At 33.2% G+C, this 15,501-nt stretch overlaps 1 protein-coding gene and 1 non-coding gene across 2 annotated transcripts; one reads left to right on the top strand and one right to left on the bottom strand.

The window, feature by feature from the left end:
- Window positions 1-4,800: 4,800 nt before the first annotated feature.
- Window positions 4,801-6,907, bottom strand: LOC110995144 (la-related protein 6). The gene has a single exon (XM_022262159.2). It carries the CDS (start codon window positions 6,811-6,813, stop codon window positions 5,599-5,601), a length of 1,215 nt encoding a protein of 404 aa, XP_022117851.1. The 5' UTR covers window positions 6,814-6,907; the 3' UTR covers window positions 4,801-5,598.
- Window positions 6,908-11,631: 4,724 nt separating this feature from the next.
- On the top strand, window positions 11,632-11,704 carry Trnam-cau. The gene has a single exon. It is a non-coding gene; the product is annotated as a tRNA-Met (tRNA).
- The last annotated feature ends 3,797 nt before the right edge of the window (window positions 11,705-15,501 follow it).

Raw genomic sequence — 15,501 nt, 5'->3', positions numbered from 1 at the left:
TGAGCACTTTAGTTAAGACAGATTCTGTTCAGCTTAAAAACTTTTTTTTAAAACCTTATTTAATTTACGCAATAGTACCTATGACTGAAAAAACCAGTTTGTTAACTAAGTGTATTTTATTTTACGTTGCTAAAATGATGTGTTGGAGATCCTGTATGAAGTTCGTTCTATATCCTCATCTATATAATGTCAATGTAAAGGGCAAAGATTGTAGAACTATTTATTTACTTTAACGTTATTTTCATGTTAAGCGAATCCGGTAAGCGATCGTAAAAACTATACGCGTTGTTCAAACCATATTTTTATTACTATCAATTACGTGTAAATAAACATACTATTTGGTGAACGCCTTTAATTTTCTTCAAGGATGTACACGTTCATTTTATACATATCGGCAAATATAAACAGTAATTGTGCATATAAAAGTCAAAGTCAAGTTTATTTATAAGTTTTGACCAACATCAACTCGATTTTTGTGACAATTTAAAACTAAAACTTGCACTCTTAAGAAAAAGATATCTTTTCTCTGAAGAATAGTAGTAGTAAAAGGTAAAACGTTAAATTTAAACCGATTTATTTTATTGAACAAGGAGGTTTGTCTGGAGTACCACAGACTACTTCAGAGAGAGAATTTAGCAACACATAAAATATGTATTCAAATACGCTGTAATAAATAACGTTTGAATTTTCATTTCCTTTATGCGACACTTAAAATATACTATGCCAGACGTAGTTCGGTTACTTGTGCGTTGGTTGGAAAATAAAAATATGAAATAAATCAGTGGCGCTACAACCTCTTTAGGTCCTGGCCTCAGATTTCTGAATCTGTTTCATGATCATTTTTAAATCTAATAGGCAAGTAGGTAATCAGCCTCAAGTGCCTGACACACGCCGTTGACTTTTTGGGTCTAAGACATGTCGGTTTCCTCACGATGTTTGCCTTCCCCGTTCGAGCAAATGTTAAATGCGCACATAGAAAGTCCATTGGTGCACAGTCCGGGATCGAACCTACGACCTCAGGCATGAGAATCGCACGCTGAAGCCACTAGGCCTACACTGCTCAAATAAAAATATATCTAATTTAATAATACAATGGTGTTAATAGTAATTAAAAAAAAATTACTTCTATTTAACATTAAATAAGATTCATTCATTTGCGGTTAAATTATATCACGGACGTGACAACTAAATTGAAATGCATCGAGCATAATGCGTAAACAATGACAACTTCCTCTTCGCAGATTGTGACCTCGTGGCGTCCGTGAACCGTCCCTGACCTCTCGCCTTAGATAATACATAATATTTAGTAAATAATATCATGTGGTCTTCACATGTATTAATGTTAGTACTGTATTAGAACATTCACCATTCCATGGCATTTGCTCGCTCATATGTTCGAGTATTTCTCTATATTAACTTTGAAATTATCTTCCTAGTTATTACAATACAAAGTACTGAGGTACTGAGACCAAGATAGTAATGTGATTGGTTTTCTATTTAACTATTTTTTTTGACTACCTTATTAAGATTAACTATTATTATATATAGTTTAATTGGCCTCTGGGGTAGTTAAGAGTAATCACCCTCATTTACTTGGCTCGACCCAAAATTGTAGTTAAAAATATGCATCTTTGAATGTATTTTGCAATCTGTTTTCAGATCTGAGTTCCGCTTGCATTTAGCCATTTGAATAATGTAACTTTCAAATGGTAATTATTATTTAACTCAACCCAGTAATTTTGAATTAACTAATTACAAATAATTTTATATATAACGAAGTAATTGTCAACTTTTTTTACGACTACAATCAGCTGACATTATTAATTGATGATATTATGTATAAGACTTCCGGTGCATTTCCTGTTGTTCTTTCGGCTGATAGGGGTCAGACCCTGACATCATAATACAATTCATAAGATGTATTGAACTTAAAAAATATGGCCTTTTATCAATACATTGGTAAATTTCACAAGTTTAATTGAATAATTTACGACGGCAATGCTTGCCGAAACTAAATACATGTGTATTTTTACATTAAACGGGTAATAACACTATATTAATATAAAATATTTGCAAAATGTATTTTAACATATATTTATTCATATAAACCATTATATTATTCAAATTCAAATTCAATTCAAAAATTATAACTATATAAAGTATTTTATTATCTTATTTCTCCCCCATCGCTATACCCGTCTTTGTATATTAAATAAAATTACATACTTAACTCATATAATTATGTTGTGTATGTGTTGCTAATTTTTTTATAGACACTTCACTTCTGGGGTATTTAAGAATATTAGTATGTATTTATGTATATGTGCCCAGTGCATTGTCATTGAAATCAGTAAATGACATTTTTTACTGACATTAATTGATTTTTAAGCTACCCCAAATCCAAGTAATTGTGCGTTGAATGTAGGACTATATTGTAGTGTTAAATTTTTTGTACTGCCAATTATATCATTACGAAGCTCATTACCGTTAAACCATCTAAACTACATTATAGATATCTAAATAATCACAATAGGATCAAAGTCCGCCTTTTGCCAATGGTAAATTCCATTCATCATTAAGATTATTTGAAGTAACAAAAACTTAACTTTTCAAGGAGATTTTTTTAAGTGTGTAATTTCCTTAATAAAAAGTTGATTTTGTTTTATAAGAACATGAACGGTTGTCTGTGGCTTTATTTAGGTTTTCCGCTGAAGATTACCAAAAGATTGAAATACTTCAAAATATAAGTAACTTAGAAAAACCTTACCTCTTTATTTGCCATGTTAGTCCTGCTTTGACATTCATCCCAAAAATGGCTACGAGAACACGTAAGATCACACCAGGAAAACTTCTGCTTCGCGATAACAGTTGAAACAGTTGAAGAGTCTCTTCTGAATATAGAATGGGTTATTCTGTTATCAAAAAATACCGAGAGCATCTCGATTTATAATCTTTGCTACCAATCCGTAATTAGCATAACTAATTTTTAATCTAACCGAATGAATAATAAATTAGGTAAAGCTACGGATCAATTTATGAAGATGTTAATGAAAAATGTGTCACTTATAAAAAAAATACGGTATAATTACTAAATCGGAGATTAGTCCGATTTCATGTGTAGGTTACTTGCGTAGGAATGAACGCCTTTATTGTCTACTGCATTTTTTTACGAAGGTGTCAGCTAATATTTAAATCATCGTAGCTGCCAGGTGCGACTTGGAGCAACAAATAAATACAATAATAACTCTGGAGGAGTCAGAAAACTTATTAAAGGCCTTAACGTTTTCTTTGAATTTTTTTTTAAACTTGTGAAATGTAGTGATGCGAAGGAAGGATGTTCATCCCGAGAGTCCCCGGAAAAAGTGCCTTTAAAATATATTTAAAGAGTGTTGCTGACGAAGTGGTCCCGCACGTCATTTCCTAAATCCCATAATATATTATATGTATCAAATATTGTAGGTTGTAAAATTTCTCTAACAATGTAAACATAAATATTATAAAAATATCTGCTGCTACTGCTAAAATAGCAGTTAGGTATTCAAGTTAAGTTAACATAAATCAATTTTTCTATAAATTTAATTCAGACCTGTAAGTTAAAACTGATTGACATTTAACACAATTTTATTTAGTTATGTGTAGATAATTAAACTTTTGGCACGCATCCAACGCAGAGATTCATCGGTCCATAAATGATAAGTTACTAATCAGTAATAATAGCCGAAATTCGAGTGTAAATTCGTGACAGACCCTGAATCACATTAATGACCTGCACTTAATCAAACATATCATGTCAAGGTCAAATCTCTCACGAATGTTTGTCTAATCAAAAAATGTATGCATGGACTATAAATTAGCTAGATAAGGTTGTCATTTTTGAAGATAAGAATTTGTTCATTGACTGACCAGTTGCAAAAAAGGTCACATACAAAGCAAAGTCAAAACGTTTTTAGTATAGAAGTAATAGTGGTAATTCGATTCATTCTTATGTCGAGAATTTAAGTCACAAAGATATCTACTTACGTAAGAAAGCCACTCCAAACAAACTGATGCACAATATGTTAAACATGACTCAAACAGACCCAAACAGAAGCTAAACTATTTAGATCGACTTTTCCTAAGAAAATCTTGGCGTGGTTTTTGGTCATTTTCAATATCCTACTGGAGGCGATGTTTATAAAATGAAGGATCATGGACATCTTATTAAAAGTAGTACATTAATTAACATTCACAAAAAGCTAAAAGCAAATCTGTATAGTGAATTTCAAACCAACCGACCTTTGGTGGCAATAAATAATTAAATTAGAAATCTTAATTATTGTAACTGCTTAATATTATAGCGTGTTAGCTAATCACGCTATCTGTACTTAAATCTGAATTGAATACCTCAAATACATAATAAATAATATGAATTCATAATATTACTACAATTAACCAATTTTTTCTTGCATACTAAATACATAAATTGTTTTTATAGCTATGATATTGGCTCGTCTAGCTTTATCATTGTGTTCTTATTTGAAATCTTGTAAACGTAGTTTTAACGGTATCACAATGGCACGTATAAAAAAAATAAACTGTTTTAGCAAACAAACTAACAAAGCTATTTACTTTTCTGGAGGAAAACACTCAATGGCATGGTTGTTTAAATGAATACGGTTTATGTATATTCAAACTAATTTCACAACTTTTCACTTCTCACAACCTAATTCTGTTATGCAAATCTGATCTGTCACCAGATCAGTCAAGGTAACCAGGGTCGAGAGAAGCTTTCTATCATCAAGGTTGAATTAAAAAAAACTCTTTCGAAAAAACTTATTTATTTTACAATAGCAGAGGAGACGCAAAAAGCACCAGAAAACATTGTGCCAAAAGCCAATTTAGATAAAAAAATCTTCCTCAAAAGATAATAAATAAAAAAGCGTAAGTGAGAAAGTATTGCAGCCGACGCGTTCGTATCGCTTCGAATGCTATAACTTTCACTTACGGTTACATAACTTTACATATAAAATCACAACAAAACTTAAAACATAACATTACAAATCAAATGAAAGTATGATGGCGCGACTGACTTAAGATTATGACTTAATATTACAATGGACGGTTTTGCGTTCGCGCATTGTGGCCACCAATAAAGCACGCCAACACCAGATAGCAGCGTTTCATCTTTACGACATATTATGTAAATGCATTCAGCTGTATTTACGAAACCCCACGCTCTGTCATTTCAGTATCTTGCATTCCAGATTTGAGCCTACATTCTCTTGGATGTCGACTTTGTTTGTTTTAATTTTGTGCTCACAACTCTGACATACATGGATGAAAACTCGCCCACAGCGCACGTCCAAGCCGCAATAAATACGCGGTAATAAATACTAATAAATTAAAAACTAGATGTAATAAATTAAACAACTATTCTAAATAAATGAGCGATCACATACGCCGAATTAACGACATTTAGGTAACTTCACAAAATGGAGATATTATAATCTTACAACTAACACACGTACTTCACTTCCTCGTTGTTGAACCTAGCAGGCATAACGTGAAAGGTAAGTTATCCATCGTGATTAGAAAGGTGTCACGGTTGGCGGACGCTTTCTAGCGCGAATATAACGCAAGGTCCGAGATTCTACGCTGACGGGAGGCCGCATGGAAACCCCTTGTGCCGTCCGGAACTAAAGGAGTTCGAGGTTCAAAACGGGGAGTGCAGGATAACCTCCTGCCACCACATTCTGTTCCTGACAACGAACAACCTGAGAGCCTTCTTGACAACCAGCCTTCAGCGCTACTTGCACTTCCGGTACTCGCTTGAGAAGCACGGCGAGAACCACAGAAGAAAGAAACTCCAGAATCTGAGCTATGACTGCAAGTCGATTGCCGACGGGGCACCCATGTTTGAATTTCGGGAGAACGTGGCGTGAAAAATCCACTTGAATTCCTTCTGTAGAATGGTGCGACATATCTGTAGTCAAATTCAGGTTCTGATCCACTACAGCAAGATGAATATTCACATTCATGACGCCTCGGTGTTGCACGGCGAATCGGAGTTTTCCTTTTCGGTTCCCGAGGGACTCCGTTTAACTCATACACTTTCATACCATCTTCTTCAGAGGTCTGAAGCTTTAATGCACTTCGAGCTGCTTCAGATTCTGTAAACTCAACCAACGCACACACACAATTAACAAGACTGGGATTTTTATTTAGGAACTGCCGGACATCAGCAGGAACTGGATTTCCAGGACGTAGAACTCTAACCAAAGCAATTTCACCACAGCCCGCAAATAACCTTGACACATTTTCTACTGACGGGCGATCTATAGGCATCTTCACAGCTACTACTGTCCTTGACGGTGTCGTCTCATCATATGCGGGAAGAGGATCGATTCGACGTAATTTAGTTCCCGCTTCATTAATTTCCAATTTTGTAGACTTCTTCAAGGCTTCTGCAACCACTCGCCAATCCTTTGTAAGATGTTTTACTCGTTTGAAACTGGATATCAATTTTAAAGAGACATATCCTTCCTTATTTCTTCGCACGTGCTTAAGCAGGAAGGCGTCTTTAGTAATATTAGCATCCGAGAAGTAGAACTCCACTTGGGAGGCTATACGGTTGGCTAGTTCCTCGTCGGGTGGTGCGTATGGCGGTTCCTGTGGGTCGGGAGCGACTTCGCAGCCAGAATCTTTTCCACCGCCGGAGCCGGCTTCGGAAGCCGTGTCTGAAAGGTCAGCATTTTCGTCGGTGGACGGACGACGGTCGGAAGTTATGCCTTCGTCGGGTTCAGGCATGCTCTGGTTAGGAGGTATCCCCTCCATCTCTGTAAGCGCGTGGAAGTACCACTATTGCATTAGAGGAGCGTGCGACTCACTCGATGGCGCGTATCGAACTGCGGGCGCGCGGCGCGTAATACTATCTTTTATAATATCGGAGGGATGCACAGTAAAAGGCGTTCAGAAACCAGAAGTGAGATGACATTGCAGACTTCGCGACGCATGCGTTTTAATTACTTAACATGTGTTGCCCATTTAGATTGCGCTCAGTGCTAGTTTATTTTTCGCTTATTGTAATGCAAGGTCTCACGCACCTTGGAGCATTTGTAAACATTCATACGCTATCTTAGATTATTTAGAGAAATTGCATGATATTCGTGTAAACGAGCAGATGTTACATCGATACTAAAATTTAACGATATCATAAATTGTTCGCTTTCAAAGAGCTATAATTAGATAATTGGCCATTAAAGTAGTTTATTTTCATTCCTCCGAATACATTATAAAAATAATTTAAAAATGTATTTCTAATAGAATTTACGTCGTATTTTTTTTTATTTTACAAAGGCACACTAACGAAACATTCAAAAAACACACGATATACCAAAAAACAATACATGCATGTCTAATAATAAGTGTGCACAACATTTTAAAGGGAAACGTTATAAATATAAAAAAACGATCAAAGAAAATAACTTATATAATAAAAATAAAAGAAATAAACTAGATTAAGAAATACAAATATGCAGTTTAATATATTTCTTCTTTGCAATTGTTACTACATATTGGTGACGGTTCAACAGTGGCTGCAGCATCTTTGCTTGAAGACATGGAAATTGTCAAATTATAACATCAACATTTTATTTAATATCTTAGTTCATTTATTTCTTACAATTAATGGAATAACAATTTTTAATACATTCAAATACCATTGGTGTGTATGTACGTAAGTATGCATTTAAGACGCTATTATCCAGAGGTTGTACAGTTTTTTTTATAGAATACTACGCAGTTATGACATTCTTGCCAGCCCACGTGTTCATTACACATGCATTTTACCAGTATAAACTGTAAATTTACCTATAGTGTAATTCTAGGGCTTCTTCTACCTACTTAAGTACTATCGGAAGGTAACCTACATTGGTATAACGCAATTACAAATATCTAGGTCTACCAATTGACACAAGGGTTTTGCGTGTAAATTGAATATTTTAATAGGAAAAAGGTTGAAAAGATAAAATCCTTATCTCTCTATCTAAAAAAAATATTGAATACAGGTGGCATACACAGAAATAATAAATGTAAATATTAAACTGCAATCATACAAATTTACAGTTAAAAGTCATTGTTTCACTTTCCATTTCTGACTGAACGCGAAATTCTATAAATAAAACTGAAAAATAAAGAGCCAAAAAGAAAGGTAATAATAATATAAGTTCGGATAATATAAATTAACAAGTAAACTGCCAGGTACTTTACTCAACAGATACGCTACTAAACAGATGCAATGATTTAAAACCTTGTAAAAAATTAATTTCGAATTATTAATATTAGTTTTCAATCACAATAGCACCTAGGCGTGTCTGCATAATCAGATAGGTAAAAACCGAGAAGCCATTCGACGTCACAGAGCAAATGAGATTACAGCGAGCAGTCACCCCACAGTTACACAACCTGCGTAATACACTCATTGGATTATTGCCTAACTTGTGATACTCTAGTACGGGATTTGATATTCGATACAGTATAATAACACGGTACATAGGACTGAACAGTCTAGTTGACTCAGCGATTGACTTTCCCACTAGATGCTGGAATTATTCAACTAAAACTATTTTTGGAACGTATTAGATTTTTTATTATACTAACGAACCTATATTTTCTCCTTAGAATTACGTTAAATATCAGTGAAGCGAAGTTTTGTAAAGTCAGAAATCAGATTATCTTTATTTAGAACTTTTAATACATTTGCTTCATGTTAACACGTTCGCCAACCAGAAAAGAAAATAAATAAAAAGATGAAATATATGGATAATGTAAACTAATTGTAGTGTCTTATGAGAAGATAAGACTATCTATATTTGATAGTTAAGACTTAGCGTAATTTAACACAATGTAAAAATCCAATACATCATACATTCGACTGGTAAAGCCTAAACCTATGTGAGTCATAGTTCGCGCTGTCGGTATCTTGAGAATTGTTCTATGACCATTTCAAAATAACTGAAACAATTTGAAATGTTGACTAAAGCAAGTATGTCTATTAATTGGGCAAACGAATTTGAAATTGCAAAAGGTGGTGTGCAAAAATAATTTTAAAGTGTGTAATAATTATCAGTAAAATATCATTATAAATTAAATTACAATTATTCACCACAATTATTGCTTTTTAAACAATTTATAAAAATAAAACTGCAATAACAAACACCTGTTTATGGTCAAGAAATTATAAGGTTGGAGCGAAATATTCAAAAGGAATTACGGAACAGACCTTTTAACAGCGGAAATCGATAGTGTTGCCATTTTTTTATGTAAAATAATAATAATTTAATTGCTGCTCCTAACCTAGTTGGTCCTTACTTTGAATGCCGGAAATAGGTCAATTGATTACAGGAAACGGAGTATGGGGCAGGGTATTATCGAAGTATAAAATAAAGAAAAAGAAAAATATTTTTGTATACTTTTGGTTCCAATTCAGTTGTTTACGTGTAATGTAGTTCGTAGAGCTGCGTACGAAAGCGAACCTTTCACTAACCGAGATCAAAAGGGATATTAAGTAATGTCGTTCCGGTTACGTATCCAAGTATTAGTATTAATTTGTAACAAAAGCACTTTGAGCATCACCCAGAAATCTGCTACGTCTCCTACTTATACGAAAATTGTTTAAATTATTTAAAAAAGTTTTAAAAAATCAAATCAAAAGCAAAAATTATTTATTCATGTAGGTAACATAATGTACACTTATGAACGTCAAAAAAAGAAATATACATTAAATGATTCTAATTTTACATTTACTGCCAGTTCTCAAATCAAGGACGTAGAACCGAAGAGAACAATATACTCTCCGCCGCTCTTTTTAATCGCCAAGTTTTTTAAACAACTTTTGTAAGGAGCTGCAACCATTACACCATGCTCCATATGACATCTTGAGTAATAAAGAATAATAAAATAAATTTAAAAAAAAGGCCCATGTGTTCAAAATAGATATTTTTACTTTATAAATTTGTTGAGGGTTATTCAAATTTCTTTGATACGGCGGATCGCCACATTTTATTTCGCTTGATTTTCCATTTCGCTGTGGTTTTTGACTCTAGTTTGGATGCAAATATTTGTTTTTGTCGGTCTAAACTTCCTTATAGTTCCAATACGAAATGAATTTAATACAGCAAGATCACCCTGAAACCCAACACTTTTCTATATTTACATGATTTTTGTAGGTGCATATATAAAACATTTTTTTAATTAATAAATTTCAAACATTTCTATTCTTCTGGCCGAAATTATATATATATTTATATACACATGTAATTTTAATTACTAATATTGTTATTGCAACAAAAATTTTGCTATTTTTTGCCGTTTTTCATACACCTTCCGCTTATTACAATGTAATGAAATTAACGATATATTTATATTATATAAATTAATATCACTTAACATCAGGTGAGCCTCCTGCCCGTTTGCCCCCTGTTCTATAAAAAAAAACGATACACAAGGCAACGATTGGTTCCGTTTTCTCTGAAGATATTTTGCAAGGAGGTTCGGAGGTGAATTCAACGTTGCTAAAGTACGACCTAGATTTCTACGTTGTATTAAAAAAGTCTTAAAGTTGAAGGTTCGTAATAAAATTCATTTGTCGGATATACGTTTTGATTGTTTGTGTTCAAACTTATTAATTAACCATTATACGTTATAATATATAACCTTTTTTAGCTTCCCATTGTTTCTATGGTAATCTTATAGGGTATCGCTAGATCTCTACTCAATCCTAGGGATATGGAATTCATTTCTCTTCTGTTCCTTCTCTCTATCTTCCGTTAAATCTCTAATGTGCATTACTTGTCCCCAGGGTACCCCAACATTATAATTTTGATATCGTCATTCATTTGTTTTTATTTGGTTATATCTGTTTTAATTGCTTGTTTTATCTTTATGTTTATATTTGTATCTCCCATGTTGTTTTGCACCTTATTTAATTTTATATTTATAGTTTGCTGGGAGATCGTTTGAAAGCGATAAGGTCGTTGGCCTTATTAGTTAATTATTATAATTTGTTATGACTTTTGTAGTTTAAGAATTTAACACCCAAGTGAGCACCACAAAATTTATAAAAAATGCATTGAATTGACGAAATCGACCTTAAATAAACTATTATATTTTATTTTGTAAACTCTAGCTATTATAATAGTATTTAGCCTCTTTGGGTTATCGAATTATGTGTTGACAGTGTTACAATTGGATATAATTCGGGTCAAAAAAGTAGGTTACATAATAGTATGGTTTCTAATCCTAACTTTTGTAGGGTGAAGTAAGTATATATATTTCTGCGTAATCATATATATAATTAGGTCATCAGACGCGTGTACATTAAAACATTAAACCTTTCAGCGCTTTTTAAGGCAGGGCAAAGTGCCAGAGTAGAAGAGGTATTTCTACATAAAACTGAGGAGCCTTCAAGAAAAGATCATACCATTCCGAGAAAGTACGGAACATAAAAAAAGTTTTATAATTAATTTACCGAATAAAATGCAAAACTTTACTTTTAAAGATTTTCTTTACATATTATGGTGTATATAAAACTAGATAAATACATTTATAAAACTGTAATAAATGTCAATAGCTATTTTACACCCTGAAGCAATAGCCTCGGTGGCGCAGTAGGCAGCGCGTAAGTCTCATAATCTTAAGGTCGTGAGTTCGATCCTCACCCGGGGCATATCTTTTTTAAATTATTTTCATATATTTTAACAATGTTTATTTTCTGTTATTGGCCGCTACTTAAAAACATAAAAAAATCCAAACATCGTTATTTTTTTAAATTGCAGAATATGTCTTTCTTGACTTTTTCTTTTATTTTGGCGGCAATTTAAAACTTAATCTAAAGATTTTATTTTGAAAATAGGCAAAAATAAAAGTTGTGACGCGTCAAGTAGGCAAATCATAAAGTGGATGAACTGAAGAATTTAAATTGTTCTGTTAAAAAAGTTTTTAATGCATTCCACCACATGGAACTGTTGAAAATGTTCTTAGAAAGGCTCGGCCAAGAAAAACCTCTCCCGGGAAGATACGCTAATCGTTCGTGTTGCCCAAAAGCTCAGGTTTAAAAATGAAGTGTTTTCTCCTGATGACCCGATAACATCTCGTCAACACTGACACTCTGAAGATGTGTGGAAGTTAAGTTATTTTAAAGAATCTGTTAAAAGGTACCACCACTTGTAGCTTACGGCATTATTATTCGCTAGAAAATATGTTAATTGGACGGTACGAGAATGGAAAAAAGTTATTTTCAGATGAAACAAAAATAAATATGGTTAATTTCTATGAACTATTTTAGACTTGTAAACAATGCTTTAAATTATAAATCTAAATATAAGTAAAGTATCCTACATGCTAACCACGACTAAATAAACGGAATGTTCGTCAGAACTATTATTAAATTTTGAGTTATTGTTTAAATTTAGAATAAATTGATAAATAAAATTAAACTGTACCCCATCCTACATTCCAAAAACAAATGAATAATCGAATTGGGAAATATCCGCGTACCACGTGAAGGAAACAAAACAAAATGATAATTATTAGCGACATTATCCTTTGCACCCTCGCTGTTTCCTCCGTACCAAGGTCTCTTCCGTGTATTCTAGGTCGACATGTGTTAAGGTAAAAATATGTGCTGAATGATTAATTGAACTGTAGGTTTCTATACAATATGCACTAAAGATATTATAAAGGTCAATGTTTAGCGGCATCTTTGTTAAGGCATCATTATTATTCTGCATAAGAAAATCTTCATTTTTTATTCCGTACAACTTTTTGGTAAGCCACTCTTAATATTATGCCTTGAAGTTCGAAGCCCAATTTACATATATAAATATAATCATGTTTTTATTACTGTGCCATTAAAATTTGCTGATACGAAAATGAAAACACTTGCTTCCAAAATTATTAATAAATCAAATGAAATAAAATGTAAGTCTTCCACACACTTATGTAGGAACTTCCTCTTGCGAAATGGCGTGCCGTGGAATCGAACTGGAACAACCATATAAAGCAGCTACCGCATCCCATGGTCACACGTGGTTGTGTTGCCGGCCTGTCCGAGGGGAGGTATGCCCTTTATTTAAAAGTTTATTAAGTAAGTAGGTCGTGTCTCTCAGGAAACTGTGGAAGTATTCTAGCCATCGAGGTGTTGGTTGTACATTCTATCTTATTAGATACATATAAATTAAGTCGATAAATGCGGTCTACTAAAAATAATTACGAACCGTAACTAAAGAATTTTATTAATCGCGATTTAGCGCTTCATTTATTTCAATCTATTTGACACTGATGTGAAAACTACTAACTACAGAAGTGGCTAAATTATTTTAATATGAGTCTTGATATCGTATTTATTTTTTCTTTAGATGTGATACTCGATGAACACGCGTTAGGATTTACGAGAAAAATATATAACTCGAAGATAAATAAAAAATAAAAATGTAATGATAAAATTATTATAATAATTTTAGTTCTTTTTATAACTGTTCACAATTTTTCTCTTACTAACTGACCCAGCTCATAAATTGGCCAGAGGCGAGTAATCGACAGATCACAGGGCACGTAGACAGTGAGCTTTTATCTATCATAGACCTGAATTAGATTATTTTTTACAAGTCAGATAAATGTTGTTGCGATAAAAATTTCGATTTTTTTCCTCCTGGAAGGTCACTTGCTGTTAAGTAATACCGCCGCCCATGAACATTTACAACGCACTCGCAAGTGAGTTGCTGGTCTTTTAATATATCGCTATGTCATATGAAAAGTTTGGTTTCGTTAATCGCAAACGCTGAATGTATACCAGTCATTGAAGCTACATAGATCAATGTGTATAGTGTCAAACATGTGTCTTCGCACAGGGAATTCAAGGAGAAGAATAATACTCCGTTTTGCAAGCTTTGTGTTTTATATGACCTCTGGTTAAGAGACAGACATACAACCATATATCAAAGTAAAGAGCGACCTGACGTGTCACTCACTACCATTTGCGATACTTTCAATGCCAAAATATAATAAGGCCAAGATCAACACCACATGAGTACATTACTTACACTTTTCGGTACGAGTAATAGGCGAACGCGATTGAATTTTCAAAATAGGAACAGGATGTCTAGCGACGTAAAACTTCACTGTTATTCGTTCTATATTTAAACTTATAATTTCCAATTTTTATTATCTACGGTGGCCTTGTATAAAACTGAGAGCTTTTAAGTAGGTGTTAAAATAGCTAAAAACACAAAACTTCCTCCATTTAAATTTATCTTCAAAACCCGAATGAAGATAAACCTTAAACATAAGCCCAGCCTGTCCGTTATCTGAATGAAGCTTTGAGAAAAGAGAATTAGAACATTAATAGCGCAGTTGTAATGGTTTAGTAACGCTTTTTTTGTTGTGACTTGAAATGTATATTTTTTTGTCATTAAAGAACGCTTACGCTTATAGCTTATTCTGGCAAAAATCATTGTCCATATGCATAATACAGGTATAATGTTGTTCACCTACAGGCCACAATTATATTGATACGCTCATATGCTGTAAGTGCGAAAAAAACATTCACAAGAACGTAAAAAATATTTTTTATACATTTTTTTTCTATAATAAACAATTGACAATACATAACATTAAATAAATAGGTATGTAATATAATTTAAAAATAATCCAAACTTGCAAGTACCTAACGTATAGAATCTCTTGTATTATTATAGTGACTCATTTTTATCTCATATAGACTACAGTACTGACGTGCCTACTAATTATTTTTTATTTCGACCCCATATAGTCTACGTATACTACGTATACGTATACTGCAGAGGAGTGTCTTCTTTCTTTCCTAGACAGGGACTTTATGATGTTAGCTAGGTCTGGTGAACTTGGCGTCTCCCGCTAGGCCCCGTCCCCCCAAGTGACGATGGGAGTGTGGGTGTCGGTTTGGGAGATGCTGAGGTAGCAGTATTTACTAATCCGGTTATTATTGCATCTCTGCTAAGTTGATAAATATAGTTAGTTGGTAATTTTTAATTTCTGGTAATTTACCAGCTCATAATTGTTTCAGATCTGCAAAATAAGTCTATAAATCATATCAAGAACACCTATCATGAGGCCACCTACATCGCCGAATACATAATTTATTTTTCATATTTTTATAACACGGTGATAAAATCTCATACAATTAAACACTGAATAAAATATTAAACGTTTTATTTCGCACTTCAATGGAAACTATAAAGTGCCGACATTTTTACTTTATTTTTTATGGCTAATTTATTGTTTTTTTACGATAAGCCTTAATGTAGTAAGTTCGTAATTATTGCGTAAACTAATGTAAATTTATTATGACCTCTGCGTTAACGGGAACGCCTGGCTGTTTATCGATTTTGCGCTGTATCTGATGTTTCATTTTTGTCTTTTAAAACGTTGGAAGCATCGGCTTCGAGTCACAGTCGACAAGACTACGATAAATCTATTTATAGTCGT

This window comes from Pieris rapae, chromosome 7, assembly GCF_905147795.1.
Source record: "Pieris rapae chromosome 7, ilPieRapa1.1, whole genome shotgun sequence".
NCBI classification, from domain to species: Eukaryota; Metazoa; Arthropoda; class Insecta; order Lepidoptera; family Pieridae; genus Pieris; species Pieris rapae.
This window is presented reverse-complemented; position numbering and strand designations above follow the sequence as displayed.

Coding starts and splice junctions, on each gene's coding strand:
- LOC110995144 (XM_022262159.2), bottom strand. CDS start 6,813: ATGGAGGGGATACCTCCTAACCAGAGCATGCCTGAACCCGACGAAGGC.